The 16637-nt window shown below is 50.7% G+C and overlaps 1 protein-coding gene across 1 annotated transcript; it reads right to left on the reverse strand.

Moving 5' to 3' along the window:
• Positions 1-3116: 3116 nt before the first annotated feature.
• Positions 3117-16357, reverse strand: RGL3 (ral guanine nucleotide dissociation stimulator like 3). The gene is made up of 18 exons (XM_087816167.1): positions 16325-16357; positions 15802-15915; positions 15039-15262; positions 14826-14879; positions 14499-14713; positions 9855-9997; positions 9551-9766; positions 8746-8849; positions 8562-8646; positions 7355-7411; positions 7159-7245; positions 6724-6959; positions 5943-6038; positions 5774-5842; positions 5589-5685; positions 4837-4959; positions 4634-4748; positions 3117-3887 (listed from the first exon to the last, which is right to left on the reverse strand). Exons 1-18 carry the CDS (start codon positions 16355-16357, stop codon positions 3769-3771), a joined length of 2187 nt encoding a protein of 728 aa, XP_087672293.1. The 3' UTR covers positions 3117-3768.
• Positions 16358-16637: the final 280 nt, after the last annotated feature.

Genomic DNA, 16637 nt, shown 5'->3' on the forward strand with positions numbered 1-16637 from the left:
AATTACAGAACAAACCATAAAAGCTATTTGCTTGGGCTGAGCTTAGACTGGGGTAAACACAGAGGTACATGCCTCGGGAGGGGTGATACCTACCTGATTGCTCCTGCCAGCCCCAGATTAGACAAACGCTCCATTCCCTGGAGCACAGTGATTGGTTTGGGGTGGGCATGTAATCCAAATGCAATCAATGAGCTTCCATCCTGGGATTTTACCTGGCCTTACTGGGAAAGGGGGTGCCACTTTCTATTGGGCAACAAGGTGGACAGATGGAGTAGCCAGGAACATCTTTGCCTGGAGGGAAGAAATTGCCAGATGGTGAAGCTAACATGGGCTTTTGCACCTGCTGTTCCCTCTGCCTGGAAGGTTCTTCATCTTAATATCAGGTTTCACTCCTTCCCTTTTTTTTTCTTTGAATCCTCACCCAACGGTATTTTTCCCATTGCTTTTTCAGAGTGGAAGGGAGAGGGAGAGAGAGAAACATTGATGTGAGAGAGACACAATGACTGGTTGCCTCCCGCAGGCACCCCAATGGGGCCCGGGGATGGAACCTGCAACCAAGGTATGTACCCTTGGCCAAATTCCAACCGAGATGCTTCAGTCCTCCGGCTGACGCTCTAACCACTGAGCCAAACTGGCCAGGGCCACGCCTCCACTTTATTCAAGTCTCTGCCCTAGTGTCACCTTCTCAATGAAGCCCTTTCTGATCATCCTATTAAAACAGCAACCCTCCCATCCCACACTCCCCATTGCCCGTAAATGGCTTATTATATTTTGCATCCCCAGTGCTTAATATTACCTAATATGTATGATGTTTTGTTATTGACTAACTGTCCTCACTAGCCTGTTTTGCTCATTTTTGTGTTCCCAGCATATAGAATAGGTACTGGCACACAATAGGACCTCAAGAAATATTTGGGGGGGGGGAGAAACATTTGTGAAGTAAAGATTAGAGGAAAGCCCAGCTAAGAGATGTAAAGACACAGTTGAGCCCAGCCAGTGTGGCTCCGTGGTTGAGTGCCCACCTATGAACCAAGAGGTCATCATTCTATTCTGGTCAGGGCACATGCCTGGGTTGTGGGCTCAATCCCCAGTCGGGGACATGCAGGAGGCGGCCGATCAATCATTGATGTTTCTCTCTCTCCCTCTCCCTTCCTCTCTCTCAAATCAATAAAGATATATTTTTTTAAAAAAAGGGGGAGAGAGAAACATCAATGTGTTGATCAGTTACCTCCTGTACACACCCCAACCAGGAGATGGACCCCTGAACCTGGAGTAGAACCAGGAATCAAACCAGCAACCTTTTGGTGCAAGGTATGATGCTCAGCCAACTGAGCCACACCGGCCAAGGCTACCGGCGCACTTTCAAAAAACAGAAGTGATTCAGTGAGAATCCATCTCTCCCTCAGGAAATTGGCATTTGGATTGTGTGGGTGAGAGAGAAAGGCAGAAAGTGTAAACTGTGATCATGAGAGGCTAACTAGCCAGTTAAGTGCACGTGTTCTGGCACTTCGAACTCCAGCTGTGCCACTTACCACATCACTTTGGGTAAGCAGCTTAACCCTCCTTAGTCTCAGTTTTTCGTGTATACCATGGGTAAAATAATAGTGCCTACTCCATAGGGTTATTATGAGAACTAAATGAGATGAACAGAACCTGATACACAGTAAGCACTCAGTAAAGATAGCAATTATTTTATTTTTATTGAGATATAATTGATATATTACATTATATAGCAATTATTTGCTTAAGCTAGTTCAAGATAGTTATTTATATCCAATTAGTACTAAGGTCTTAATAATCATAGCAACCCCTCCTCCCAAAAAAGCCTGTAAAGTAGCATGTTGTGTACTGCAGTCTGTCTTTTAAGAGACCCTACATGATGCTTAGATTCTTCTATCTCCTCTTTTACCCCAGACAGGACCTGAGCACCCCCCATTATTGCTCCAAAGACAATGTTTAGAATCCTAGTAATTCCCCCCCCCCATTCACCAGAATTCTCCCTTCTCCTAGTAACAACACCCAAATGTAATTTCAATTTTTGTGCCCTCCCAGACTTCACTCCTATGTTTTGAACTTTCTCTGCCAGCTCAAAGGATGGGCACAGGGCCCAGGCCTAGTTAATTAGTATATTACATTCCTCTAAACAGTAGTTTAGAGGACAACATGATACAAGTTGTCCCAATGGGCATCTGCTGTGGGACTTTTGCTGGACCTGATGGGAGAAAGGGGTTTGTTCTCCTTGCATGGGAGGGTGGAGATGGTGGGATGTAAGCCTGGCACTACTCCCAGGAGGTGTGAGCCTGCCTTGGAGTGAGGCTATGTTACTTAAAATGTTCTTTTGGCTACTGTAACAGAGACCCAAATAATAGTGGTTTCAGTAAGGTAGACATTTATTTCTCTATTATGTAACAATCTAAGTAGCAGCAATACAATATGGCAGTTCCCTAGTCTCAGACAGCCATGCTCCTTTCAGTTTGTTGCTCAGTTATTTAGAGGGTGTGAACCGCCAGACCCAACACGATCCACTCCATGTTTTCATTCTAAACAGCAGGAGGCAGAAAAGGAGGAAGGGGGGGAACTACACCTCCCGTCTCTAGGGGCATTTGCCCACATCCTTTCCCTTTATATCTCATTAGCCAGGACTTAGTCACATGACCACATTTTGCTACAAAGGAGACTGGAAATGCAGTTTTTACTCTGGGTGACCAAGTAAAAATCACTGGTTCTACCACCATAGAAGGTGATTGGATTTGAGAGTACAATACACAGTCTCATTCTTAGAGCAAAATTAGAGCCAAGAGATAGCAACAAAATCCTGATGACATCTTTTCAGTCCCTGGATCCAACTGTACCTTAAGTGGACCCATTAAACTTTTTAATTACACAAGCCATTAATTTCCTTTTATGCACATGCCTATTTGAATTGGATTTTTTGTCCACTTGACACTTAAAGAATCTTGGTTAATTCAGTGAAATATAAAGTCCCTAGTTATTGTCCAGCAGAGTAGAGTTCATAAGTGGGCACATTATTATTGTTGTTATCACTCTGCTGTATGGCCCTACAGCTCACTCCATCTCTGCCTTCTCTACCTGTTTCTTCTTCCTACCCCAGCACTGAGAGACAACTTAGCTTCACCTTTTGTCTCCATGGCCCTTACTGACTCACGGGTGATGATGCTATTTGTCTCTGATTCCAATGGAATTTCATTTCTTCATCTCCCATATACACAGCAGAAAAGAAGCATATTACCCCAAAAATGTTGGGGGAGGGAGTTCTGAAACCTGTATGACAGCCACCCTCCCCCAGTATTCGGTCATGCTTCACCAACCCATTTTTTAGGGCTCTTAGGTTTTTTTCTTTTCTTTTCCATTTTTATCTTAATGAAGAGTGAACATGAGGCACAGGCACCAAAGAAGACTGACGCCTGTTTCATATCTTTGGTCACTGTTTTCATCTATTTCTGTTCGTTGTGATGTATCTCCAACAGTTACAAGAGTTCTCTGGGGAAGGGTCTGACCCTCAGCATGTGAGGGAGCTCTCCACCAGCCACCCTGTGAGCTGAAGACTTTGGAATAGGGATCCAGTGCCAAGAATGTCAGAGAAATGGGGTCCAATAAAGTTGGGGGTAGTGGTCACAGGGTATGGAGCACAATGGGCTCTACTGGGGGATGGGAGCTTTCTGGCAGAGGAGTGCCCTCCCCGCCCCCCTAGTGATAGAAGCTGCCGATGGGACCTGCGTCCTGGAGGCAGGAGAGGGCCAGTTCAGTTCAGGTCAGGGAGACTGAGGTTGTGTGCCCGGCCTCCTCCTTGCGCCGCAGAATGAAGTCTCCGGAGGCAGCTGGACTCATAGCATAGAAGACGTTGGCGTTGTCAGGAATCAGGAGCTCTGGCCAGGTGTGGACATCATAATGAAAGGCTCGCACAGCCTTTTACTTCCCCCCAACAACTTCCTTCCTACCCCACTCTCCTCTCACAGCCAATTCCCAGCCAACCTCATGCCGCTCTTACCATGACCTTGGGTAACTTCTGACTTCCCCCTTCTGGCCTGCACAACCTGTGGCCCTTGACACCTGAACCTCATGCGTTCCTTCCTAACATCCAGCCTACTTCATGTCACGTCCTTTAATAGAACCTCTTGGCTCTCCCTTGCAAAAACTGGACAACCTCTTACACTGAACAACCTCACGTCCCCCTACCCTGAATTTCAATACCTTATGGCCTTCTCCTATGCCAAGTTCAGATAACTTCAGAGTCCCCAGGCTGAGCCTGGACAAACTCATTTTCCCTCAGATCAAACCCAGATCCCCTTCAGTCTCACACTCCACCAGGTTAAGCCTGAACAACCTCATGACCCTATACATTTAAGCCTAAACAACCTTCTACAGTCCCTCTCGTTTAACCCTGGACAATTTCATTTCCCCATAAATCCAGGAGGACACTTTTGGTGCCCTCTTACCTCACACTGAGCCAGGATAACCACACAGCCCATATAACTGAGGAACAAACATTTTACTGCCTCTTACTCCCACCCTGCTTCATCTTATCCCTACTCTGTGCCTGTGCCACCTCATGGCCCTGTTAGGGCCATCTCCCAGCTGTCCCCAGCCAAGGCTCCCAGCTGTCTCTGCTCACCTCTGCCCCCAGGAAGGACTTGGAAGAGCTGGTAGTCACGGGCCCAGGACTGGGCCATATTGTGCTTCTGCAAGGCTCTCTGTACCACACTGGGGGCCTTGTCTTGACTAGTAAGCTGGGAAAAGAAGGTGGGAGGTAAAATGTGAAAACCTGAGCCCCAAGGGCAGGGCTGCCCCCAGGAGGTCGCTAGCCCAGCTCCTCACCAGGATGCTCCGATATAGGTTCCCGTGGTCGTTGTCGATGCTGACTCGGATGACCCGGGCCTCTGAGCCCTGCTGCCCCACAAGGGGTATTCGAGGACAGCTCAGGGTCAAGGCAAGGGGCAGCTATAAGCAGGGGGGGTTGGGGACTGAGCAGTGGGAGAGCACTAGGCCCTTCCTCATTAATGTATTCAACACACGCCCCTACACACCCGAAGCTGGAGGACGCACAATTAGGGTACACATACGCAAGCTCACATCACATACAGACCTTCATTCCCTGTTACACACAAGATTGATAAACATGCAAACCTATGTTCACACACAAGAAATCCTGTGTATATAGAACAATGAATACATACATATGCTCACATTTGTTGTACACACACAAGTCTATGAACAGACCTGCACGTCGGCCTGTGGATATTCTGGATATTCATGCCCACATTTCCCCTTCAGAAATGCAAATTCCTGGTGATACACATGTTCTTGCAAAAGTGTGTGATTGTACCCCAGAGTACAATCGCCTGTGGGCGAGTAGACACATAGGCCAGGTCTGAGCACAAGCCAGGTGGAGGGACAATTTCTCAATCAGGGCCATGAAAATGTACATGGTCCTTTGGACAGATACCCCAAGTGCTGAGCTAAGCATGGGTACAATCTCCTATGTACATGCCTGTCCTCAAAATCACACACACACACACAGAGCCTTGGGTGCCCACAGTCCCACATGCACACACAAACAGTCCTGCTACCTTGGTACTGGGGCCCTGGGGCCCTGGAGAGGCCGGGGGACTTCCAGGAGGAGGGTCCCTTGTTCTAGGACTGGATGGGGGAGACCCTGGGGACAGACTGGGAGAGATGCAGAGCCTGAGGTGGTGTGGCTACCCCAACCTCTGACCCTGCTATCTCCAGTTCCTCTACTAAACAAGATGCTCACCTGGAGGTGGGGGATGAGGGGTCTCCAGGACTCCCACCAGGGGACGAGCCTCTCTCTCTGGACAGCTTCCTGAGGATGGGGACAGAGGATGAGGCTAAGGCCAAACTCAACCCCAGGAGCAGCCCCCCATCTCTGCCCATCTCACCGCACACACACACCCAAGACTCACGCACTGAGACGCTTGGTGAGGCTGATTCGTCGTCGCACACGTGGGGAGCTGGGACAGGAGGCGGCTGGTGGTTCAATGACACGGGAGACACGGTAGCTGAGGGACCAAGGTGCAGATGGGTGGGGGGTTTGGGAGAAGAGAGTTAGAATCAGTTGAGAGCTGGGTTTTGGGCACTGTGTGGAACACCCAGTGGTGGGCAGAACTATTAGGGTCAGAACTATTAGGGTCAGGGTAGTAAATGGGGTCATAAAGCAACAGGGTCTTATTAGGAATGAGATGGGATGGTTTGGTTGGCAGGTCACACAGGATTCACAGAGTGAGACTGAGGAGTCGAATTGGGTCAAAAATAGAATTCAAGGTCAGGTAATCATTGGGGTCAATAGTTAGGGTCATGGATTCCATAGAATAAAAGGAAATAATTGGGATAGTTGAGTTGGACGGTCAAATATACATCAAAGTTGGAGTCAGTTACTCAAAACTGGGGGTTAATGTTTGGGCTCAGAGAGTGAGATGTGGAGTCATGGGTCAGATAGGGTCAGAGGTGGGAAGAAAACAGAAGGGATGGTTAGTTGAAGTCAGAAAGTCAGAGTCAAAGTTGAGGTTGGAGGTCATTTGGGGCCCTCAACTGGGCTTGAGATAATGCAAGGTCGCAGGTTGGGAGTCAGGGCTCGGGGGGGGGGGGGGTCTTAGGAGCATTTGGAGAGGAATACAGGGTAAGCAAACCCAGTGCGTAATTCAGGGTCAGCTGAGGTGGGGCTGGGACAGGCCACAGGGTGGTCACCTCTGCTCCTCACTGAGCTGGCGCTGGGCACGCAGGGCAGCCAGGATGGGTGGGCAGGGGCTCAGGCAGTAGCTCTGACAGCGCTTCTGCAACTGCTGGATTCGGGCCAGGATCTCCCACTCCTGAGGGTATGGCTTCTGAGACCTCACTACTGCCCTGACCCCACCCTGGTCCCTCCTACACCCACCCCAGTGCCCACTCACCTTCCTCCTCTTCTCAAAGTTGATGAGATCCCCCTGGGGGCAAACTTTGTCTGAACTGGAGTCTCCAGGGTCAAGGGTCAATTGAGGATCAAGGTCAGGGGTTGGGATGTCAGGAGCCCCACTGCACTAAGGGGGTTGGGGTCAGGAGTGCAGGTAGGGTCAAGGGTAGGATGTCAGGAGGCCCACTGTGCTGAGGGTAGGTGGTACTGGGGTCAAGGGTCAAGAGTCAGACCTCTAGCATGTCCGGCAGGGCTGTGTCCAGCATAACCAGGTCCGTGAGAAAGGTGCCAAGGTATGGGACCGGGCCTGGGGGTGGTTTCTGTGGCCCCCAGAGCTCCAGTCACTCTCAGCCATCATGGACCCCATCACCCTCCATCTCCTTCCATGAGGGTCCCACTTGTCCCCCACCCCAAACTACCATCACTCACTGAAGGGAGGCTTCCTGGGGGAGTATCCTCCTCTTGGGGTCCCTCAGTGGCCTCCTCCTGGGGGCAGGAGAAGAACTGAGCAGTCCTGGGGTCTCTTGGACCTCTCCATACACATCCATTTTGCTTTTAGCAATTACAAACCAGTCGCAAAGGCCATGCTCCAAGGAAAATGAAGGGGGGGAGGGGAAGGAAGGGAGCAGATAAGTGGCAGGGGGCAGCCCCAACTGAGGATGACCAGAGGTGGGTCTTGTGGGTGCCATGGCCCCCAGGGACAGTCTCAACACAGGTGAGAATCCTTGTCCCAGGCCTGATGGAACAGGCCCTCAGGCAATCCCCTGGGAATGCCCTGAACCTTGCCTTTGTGGCATTGCTCTGCCTGGTAATTAATCATATCATCACTGGGGCAGTTATTATTGCCAGTGTGTCTCCCCTGTCTGGGACCTGAATCCTCCCAGGGCAAGGAAATATATCTCTCTGGTTCATGGGCAAGCCTCTTGGCACAGTGCCAGGTACATAGTAGGTGCTTAATGCAGAGCCCCTTGTGAGATCATTCTTATGTGAGATTTTTTTCACTCATTCACAGATATTTATTGAGAGCCCACTATGGGTCCAGCACTGTTCTCGCTCTTGGGGAAGCAGCAGTGAGTAGAACAGACAAAATCCCTGGCCTCAAGGAGCAGACGTCAGGGGGGAGGGAGCAACAACCAAACCTAACATGTCATTAAGGGTGCTCAGACACAAGAACAATAAGGGGGGAAGATGGGGGGCAGGGAGAACATCTCTGAGGGGAACATTTGGGTAGGGACCTGCAGAAGGTGAATGTGAAGAATGTTCCACCTATTCCAGACTCACCCTAACAACCAGTACTAACTGCATTTAGAACCTTAATCTTGCCTACAGTACGTCTGATCTGTGGGCACACGTTTGCTAGTTTTGCTTATTAAAGTCAAATTTTTTTTTCCATTCTTTGCTATGACTCTAGCCTTAAGCGACCTTTCCCTTGTAACTTCTGGTATTTGTTGAATGAATAAATAAGGCAGTTACCAAGTGTGAACTATCATGAGGGCAGCAGAGGCAGTAAAAATGTGGGGCTGCCCACATACAAGGGCAAGGTCATTTCTGGGGTGTAGGGGAAGGACGCTGAATGGAGGGACAAGGACAATCTATGCCTTGCTTTGCCCCAGGCCCCCTTCCTGGGCCTCTGTACCTGGGAAAGAATCTCTCTGCTGCTGAGATGGTTGTTCTCATCGGAGAAAATCTGGGAAAGTTTCCTGAAAGTGGATAAGGGTTCCCTGTGGGGGACAGGAGAGGGGTCAGAGGCTGGGAGGGTGAGGGTTAGGATTGGGTAGGGAGAAGGTCTCGCCCCAGCTCCTCTCCCCATTCTTGCTCACCTGCTCACAGCGCCCCAGCTGCTCTTGAGCCGATATATGGGGTTAGACTGCAGGGCCGACAGGATGGCGCGCAGGGAGGAGAAGTTCCGAAGTTCCCTGCAGCGCTGGGGGGCGGGGGGCACTGGTCAGACCCCAATCCCGAGCAGGTATAATCTGGCCTCTATGATCTCGTGACTTCTGACCCAGATCCAACCCCTAGGACTGGCCCCACATCTGACAAGCTACCAAGACTCAGTTCTCCTCCCGGAGCACCCCTCTCCCCACCTGCATGCCCGCCCCCCCCTGAGCCCCCCCTCCTCTTCTAGCTGCCCCTCCATCCCCTACTTCTGACCTTGGTTTCTTGTGTCCTGACTCTTACTTCTCCCTGAGCACTAGGGGAGCCCACAGCATCTCTCCTGGACCCATTCCCCTGCCACCTAAACCCAAGTCTCAGGCCAGGTTCAACCTTTCCCCCTCCCTCTTCTTGCCACTCCCCCACTCTCTCTCCTGGGCCCCATTTCTTTCTCTTCTTCTGCCCCCCGAGGTTCCTGCCTTGCCCCTGCCCAGTCTTTTTTGGGATCCCTGCCCTCTGGCTTTGTTCCCTGCTCCAATCCTATTCCAGCCCCATCACCCCTCATCTCATCCTCTTATCCTAAGACCCACCCAGCCCCTCGGTGAGCACGGCCCTCTCCTAGGCTTTTCTTTGGCACCTTCCAGCCCCAATGCTCTCCACACTCCCAAGCACCAGTCTTCTGCCTTCCACCCACCCTCTGCCTCTCTTGGCACCTCTGCCAGGCCCCCGCATCTCCTCCCTCTGAACATGCACCTGGGCGATGCGGATCCACTTTTCCAGCCGCTGTGCCCTCTGCGGGGCAGCCAGGCCAGGCGCCCCGAGCACCGAGCCCAGCACGCAGCCGGTCACCATGTTGAACTGGGTCACAGTGGCGCGCACAGTAGGGGCGATGCCCGCGGCCCCTGGCCGGTCCCGCTGCGACCATACGGAACCCAGGCACTCACAGGGCCTCACGCGTGAGAAGAGCTCCTGAGAGGGGAGGGTGGGAGGGCAGCTCTGTGCTCTGCGGGACCTACCCCTCATCCCCACCACCCCCGCGCCCCTCCAGTGTTCTCACCACGTCCATCAGAGTCAGCTGCTCAGCCACTTGGTCCACACTGAAGTCCAGGAGCTCAGGGCCTTCTTGCACCAGCCCTTCCTCCTCTCCCGGGTAGCCTTCCGGGGAGTCTGGGCTGGGGGGCTGGGTAGTGCTAGGAGGTCCTGAGGGAGCATCAGAGGGGGTTAAAAATTCTCAGGTGTGAGTCCAGGCCTGGCTGTATGACCCAGGGCGAGTCCCTTAGCGTTTCTGAGCCTCACTTTCTTCATGAGTGAAATGGAGACCTCCCTGAATGTTTGTAAGGACTTAGAGCAACAGTAGCATTCACTGAACACCTAGTGTGGATTAACTTGGTTCTTTATTTATTTATTTAAAAAAAAATTTTTTTTTTTTTTAAATCCTCACCTGAGGATATTTTTTCCATTGCTTTTCAGAGAGTGGAAGGGGGAGAGAAAGAGAAACATTAAAGTGAGAGAAACACATCGGTTGGTTGGTTGCCTCCAGCACAAACTGACCCGGCCGGGAATTGAGCCTGAAACCAAGGTAGTGCCCTTGGCTGGAGTCAAACCCTGGACCCTTACCATCCAAGGGCCAACGCTCTAGCCACTGAGCTAAACTGGCTAGGGCTTAACTCAATAATTCATCACACTGACGAGTGAGCCAGGTACTATTATCCACCTTCTATGGGTGGGGAAACTGAGGCAGGAACAATTTACCCTAAGTCACTTCAGTAAATGACAGGGCAGGGATTTGAAGCCAGGTACTCAAAGACTGGCACAGAAAATAGAGCTTTATTACTTTGAGACTTTATTAGAATGATATCTCCTGCCCTTTTCTTTTGGTGAGAGATGGTATAGCTTTGTGATTAGGGGAAGATTATGGTCAGAAAATGCCAAGTTCAGATTCAAGCTTGTCCGCCAGGCTTGCTGTGAGAACTAAAACAAGCCTTTAAACCTCTCTGTGCCTTCTTCTCTTCATCTGCATTTCTTTTTAAAAAACCAAATGAGATCACATATACCAGGCTGCTATAAAGAACTCAAATATGAATGATTACGGTAGTGGGTTTCAACTGTGGCATCTCCTAGGGGACACCTTAGAAGCTGGAATCTTGCTTCTAAGCACGATTCTTCATCATGCACTGTGAAGAATTGAGCCACCTGACCCCCAAATGTCCCTCTTAGACACTTGTGTCCTTGCTTCTTTTTGTTTGCTTTTTGATTTTTTCTTTCTTGTTTTATTCTATTTTTTTTTTTTTTGGTTTTCTTTTTTCTTTCTTTTTTTGTGTGTGTGTTCATTTGTGTCCTTGAAAAGCCTGTTTACAGTAATCTGCACCTTGAACCCAACTATCTTGCTCATAAACACTAATTATTTTGGCTCCAGGAATGCAAGGACTGTGAAAGTCCTAACTTTGTTTTGTTTGGAAATTGCAAGTGTTGCTCGGCATTTTGGAATACGATGCCACTAACATCTATGCTACTCCGTCAGTGTCACCAGTGCACTCTCCTGCATTCGTAGGTGTTTGTGCCTGTCACATTCACCATGATGTTACGACAGATGAAACTTCACCATGTCTCCTCATGAGGCATGCCCAAGCAGCAACACAGCAATAAGCATAGTTTATGGTGTAAATTGCTTTCATTTTATTTTTCCTTGGTATTAGAGTTACAGCATCATATTATTATTTTAAAATTATCTGTGTAAGTCTGCTCGATTATTTGTCTTTCATTTAAAATTAGGACAGGTGGCATTACAAAGTATTAGTTTTAAAAAGTGGCATTGGGAAAAAAAAATTGCACCTATATCTAATCAAACCTTCACATCTTACAGCAAATATGGGGTATAGAGGAACATACCACATGTTACCATGAGAAAGCAAACAGGCAAATGCAGAAGAATGTGAGAGACATTGCTCAGGACAAATGACCCATTTTGTTCCCTAATGGCATTAACAAAAGGCAAAGAGGGACTGTCATAGAATAAAAGAGACCCAAGAAACACAACCAAATACCTTAAGTGGATCTTTGGGTTTCAAAGAAACAACTCTAAAAAAGACAATTGAGGGACAACAGGGTGATTTGACTGCAGATTGGGCATTTTGTTTCGTTTTGTTAATACTCATCTGAGGATATTTTCTCCATTGGTTTTTAGAGAGAATGGAAGGAAGGGAGGGAGAGAGAGAGGGAAACATTGATATGATGCCTCTCCCATGAGCCCCAACCCATCCCGACCCAGGTGAGGATTGAACCTGTAGCCCAGGTACATGCCCTTGACTGAGAATTAAACCCATGGCCCTCCTCTGGTGCGCAGGCTGACGCTCTAACCACTGATTCATGCTGGCCAGGACGGAGTGGGCATTTTTTTATATTAGGTAATTGTTGCCGATTTTGTTGGAAATGATTGTGGGCATGAAGGTTATATATATAGTTAAAGTCCTTGCCAATTAGAGGTGTAAAATGAAGTATTGATGTGTATCTGGGATTTGCCTCCAAATCATTCGAAAATTTTTGTCAAATTGATAATTGTTAAAGATGAGTGATGGGTGTTTGAGTGTTCTTTTTTTTTTTTTGAATATATATTTTATTGATTTCAGAGAGAGGAAGGGAGAGGGAGAGATAGAAACATCAATGATGAGAGTCATTGATGGGCTGCCTCCTGCACGCCCCCCGCTGGGGATTGAGCCCGCAACCCGGGCATGAGCCCTGACGGGGAATGGAACCGCCATCTCCTGGACCCTAGGTCGCTGAGCCACGCCAGCTGGACTATTTGAGGGCTCTTTGTACTATTCTTTCTACTTTTGCATGTATCTGAAATTCTCTGTAGTAAAAAGTTATCCCAAAATAAAGATGTTGAGGTTCCCAGAGCCTGGCACACAGTGGGTGTTTGATAAACATTCATTTTCTGCTCTGACCTCCAGAACTCATAGTTTAGGGCAGCACTTTCAATAGAGTTTTCTGCAACCGTGAAAATATTTTTTACTTGTGCTGTCTGATGTGGCTGCTGAGCTCTAGAAATGTGGCTAGTGCAACTGAGGAACTGAATTTTTATTTTTAATGTAATTAATTTAGGTTCAGTTTCAATACCACCTGGGGTTAGCGGCCACTGCATCAGACTGTGCAGTTCTAATGACATTGAATCAGCTGGTGAAATCTTCAAATCAGAGGAAGAAAAGCATTTAGTAACCAGGAGGAAAGATGGAGGGATACAATATACAGGGTGGGACAAAATTAGGTTTACAGTTGCTCATATGGAAAATAATGCAATAATTAATGAATAATACAAGAATAAACTCCGTGTTTCTTGAACTCACAACTGTAAACCTACTTTTGCCCTACCTTGTGTATAAATAACTGAGACATTGTCACCAGGAGGGAGAAGTGGCTGCTACTTTGTAAAGGGGAGAGAGATGTGGCCACTACCTGAGGATTAAAGGAAGGGGATTAGGGATATAGATGCTTTTGTGATAGGAATCAGATGGAACACAGATGGGTGAAAGATGATACTTTATAAGCAGGATGTAATTATTCAGTCAACAAATCCGCATTGTTCCTGTCCCTGAGGACAGAGGTGGAGACAAAACCAATGAGTACTATGCAAAAAAATAAGGCACGCTAAAAGGACACAGAGTAGGAGAATATATTTGTTGGGAGGGGATCAGAAAAGGGATGTCTGAGGAGGTGACAACTGAACAAAGACCTGAATGAAGTATGTGGATATTTTCTCCTTCCTCCCAAAGCTTTCTACAACAGAAATTGGTAGATTTTTCTATAAAAGACCAGACACTTTGCTGACCCCTACTATACAAGAAAATATCAGTATGGCTTCTTGTACATATTCCATTATAAGTGAAGTGGTAGGTTCTAATAAGTAAGAATCATTGATAACAACAATACTGAAAATATTACTATTTGCCAAGCCCTCATTGTTTATATATTTACTTGTTTACTGATTGTCTTCCCCAGGGAACTGAGAGCTCCTATCCACTGTTAGGTGCCCAGAGGCCAGTGGCTAAATATCTGCTGAATGAATGAAAAGGCAATGAGGTAAGTACTGTTATTGCCCCCATTTCACAGATAAGGAAACTAAGGCTCATAGAAGTGAAATGACTTATCCAAGGTCACACAGTCAGCAAACGGCAGAACTGGGATTTGAATTCAGCTCTCTGTGGCTCCTAAGGTAAGTAGTAATGGAATGATTTGTAGTTAAAATGCAGGGCATCCTGAGCCAATGATGAAGCATCTTTGTAGTTAAGATACAGGGGGAAGGGAGGTGCTAGATAAATGCCAATATGTTGGACAAAGGGCTGTTTTCCCCATTTTACTGGTGAGGACACTGAAGCCCAGACAAGATTAAGAACCTTGTCCAAGCCCGGCCGGGCGTGGCTCAGCGGTTGAGCATCGACCTAGGATCCAGGCGATCAGGGTTTGATTCCCGGTCAGGGCACATGCCCGGGTTGTGGGCTCGATCAATGACTCTCTCATCATTGATGTTTCTATCTCTCTCTCTCCCTCTCCTTTCCTCTCTAAAATCAATAAAGATATATTAAAAATAAAAATAAAAAAGAACCTTGTCCAAGATTTGTAGCTCCCTGACGGGAGGAGTCCCTTGGGGGAGGGAGCAATCAGGAAAGGCCTATTTGGGGCACTGTCAGTACCCCAAACCCCTCACCTGCCGAAGCCTGGGGCTGCTTCTCTTCTTCCTGCTCTTGCTCAGCCTCCTCCAGGAAACCTCTCAGCAGTTTCTCTGCTTCCAGGGCCTCGGCTCCCAGTGGGGCAGCCCAGCCCAGAAAGGTACGCACACTGCTCAGGTCCAAGTGGGCAGGGGGGTCCCAGAAGTCCTGAGGGTGGTCCTGCAGCCAGGAGCCCAGCACAGACACCACAGCCCTGGCCAGAAGGGCAGGGCCTCAGAGGCCAGCCAGGAGCTCTGCAGCCCCCACACTTCAGATCGGGCTTTTGACCTCTAGGACCTTCCACCACTATCAGATGGGAAACCAACCTCAGGTTCTTGTTGAAGCTCAGATCTTGTCCCTCTGTCTTCTTGATCTCTACCCTGGAAGAAGCCCCCAAGTCAGGTGAAGAAGGGTGTGGGGGAAGGGGGATGCTTAGGAGAAGGGTTCTGAGGTTGGGGGATTTCCTGTTTCTAAACCTGAGGGAGGGCCCAGGTGAGGGTCAGGGGTGGGAACATGGAGATTTCCCCATCAGTACTGACCAGGGTGGCAGGGGTGGCGGCGGTGGTGCCAGGAGAAGGCCCAGAACGCGTGCAGTGGGCACGAAGGCCTGGTGGGTGGCCAGGAAGGCAGGCACGAAGCCTGGGTCCTGCTCAGGGTCTACAGACACCAGCTCCTGCACCAGCCGCTCCAGATGCGCTGCCCTCAACACCCGCACCTTGCTGGTGCGGTAATGGAGGAAGGTGTCAGCGCTGGGGCTGAGGGCCTGTGAGGCAGGGGGGTGGTGATGATTCAGAGGAGCACCCCTTTTCCATTGCTAGCAGGGCTCTTGCGCCTGATCCTGCCCATTCGTCTGAATCTGGCTCCCTGGATTTATCATTCTGCACCATGCACAAATGACCTGGACACCTTCTCCCTCCTGGGCCCGCCCTCTGCCTCCACGCCTCACCTCCCTCCCCGCCCCCAGGCTGCTCGCAGCTCCCCAGCTATGCTTCACTGGCCGCCCGGGTCCCCGCCCTCCACCTCGCCCTCGCTCACCAGACGCTTCTAAGGAGCACCCATCCCTCTCTAGCTCCGCCCCACTAACCTGACGCACCTGGCCTCCGTCCGCAGGTCCTGCCCGCCAACTGGGTCCCGACCTGGCCCCACCTCTCTCATCCACCCCACTCACCTGGACGCCCGCCTTGCTTGGCCGCCTCCAAGGCCCGCTTCCCTCCCGCTCCCGCTCCCGCTCCCGCTCCCCACTCCAGCCCGCCCTCACCTGGACTTCACCAGCCCCACCCTGCCCGCCAGTCCCCGGCTCACCTGGCCGTCCCCCGGCCCTTCCCGGGGGCTCAGGCGCTGACTGCGCTGCCGCCGCAGGGAGACACTGTACACCGCGCCGTCCTCGGTCTCCTCGCCCCAGTCCTGCAGCGGCGCCTGGGTGCGGAGGAGGGGCTCAGGGCGCCGCGGGAGGTCGGGTCCCGGGCCTCGGCTCCCCTCTGTCGCGGGGACGCAGGCCGGGCTTCCCGGAGCTTGTGAGACTCAGGCTAGGAAGTCCCCTTGGCGATGCTGGTACCCTCCCCCCTGGTCCTGGGAGGATGGGGTGGCATTTGGGGACGTCCCAGGGTCCAGTCTCACCGAGCCTGCCTCTGGCCTCCTCCCCTCCATCCCTAAGAGGAACCAGCCACTTCACTGAGTCGGAGGACGAGAGGCCCGAGGTAGGGAGTCCTGAGCGAATCCGAGGGGTCCGGTTTGCCGGGAGATAGGGCCCCGGGGACAGGCACCTGGAATTTCTGAATCAGGGGTCTCCAGGGATGTGGGATCCCGGGACCCCTGGTCCCCTTACCAGGGCGAGCTCCTTCCCTCCCGTCCGCAGCATGGCCCGTCCAGCTCCGCGGCGCGGCCGAGTGAGGCGGAAGGGCCGCTGGCCGCGGGCAGTGTCGGGGCACTTGGGGGCCGCGGGGCGGGGCGGACGGGCCGCGCGGGGGCGGGGCGGGGCGACGGGGACCCACGGCTCTCGGATGCCCCCAGCTGGACCCCAGCACCCAGTCCAGACCCACAGGGTGAGGTCCAGGTTCTCCCTATAGGTGTGTGTTAACCTGTGCCCAGAAGAGAGGCCACCTCTCCCCCCGGGGGAGGGTTCTTTTCCGTGTCCCAGG

The sequence above is a fragment of the Miniopterus natalensis genome, chromosome 4 (assembly GCF_054644295.1).
Source record: "Miniopterus natalensis isolate mMinNat1 chromosome 4, mMinNat1.hap1, whole genome shotgun sequence".
Classification (NCBI taxonomy): Eukaryota; Metazoa; Chordata; class Mammalia; order Chiroptera; family Miniopteridae; genus Miniopterus; species Miniopterus natalensis.

Coding starts and splice junctions, on each gene's coding strand:
- RGL3 (XM_087816167.1), bottom strand. CDS start 16,357: ATGCTGCGGACGGGAGGGAAGGAGCTCGCCCTG. Junction 7,412..8,561: donor GCAGAGAGATTCTTTCCCAG/GTACAGAGGCCC, acceptor TCCTGCCCCCAG/GAGGAGGCCACTGAGGGACC. Junction 4,749..4,836: donor ACCTATATCGGAGCATCCTG/GTGAGGAGCTGG, acceptor TTCTTTTCCCAG/CTTACTAGTCAAGACAAGGC.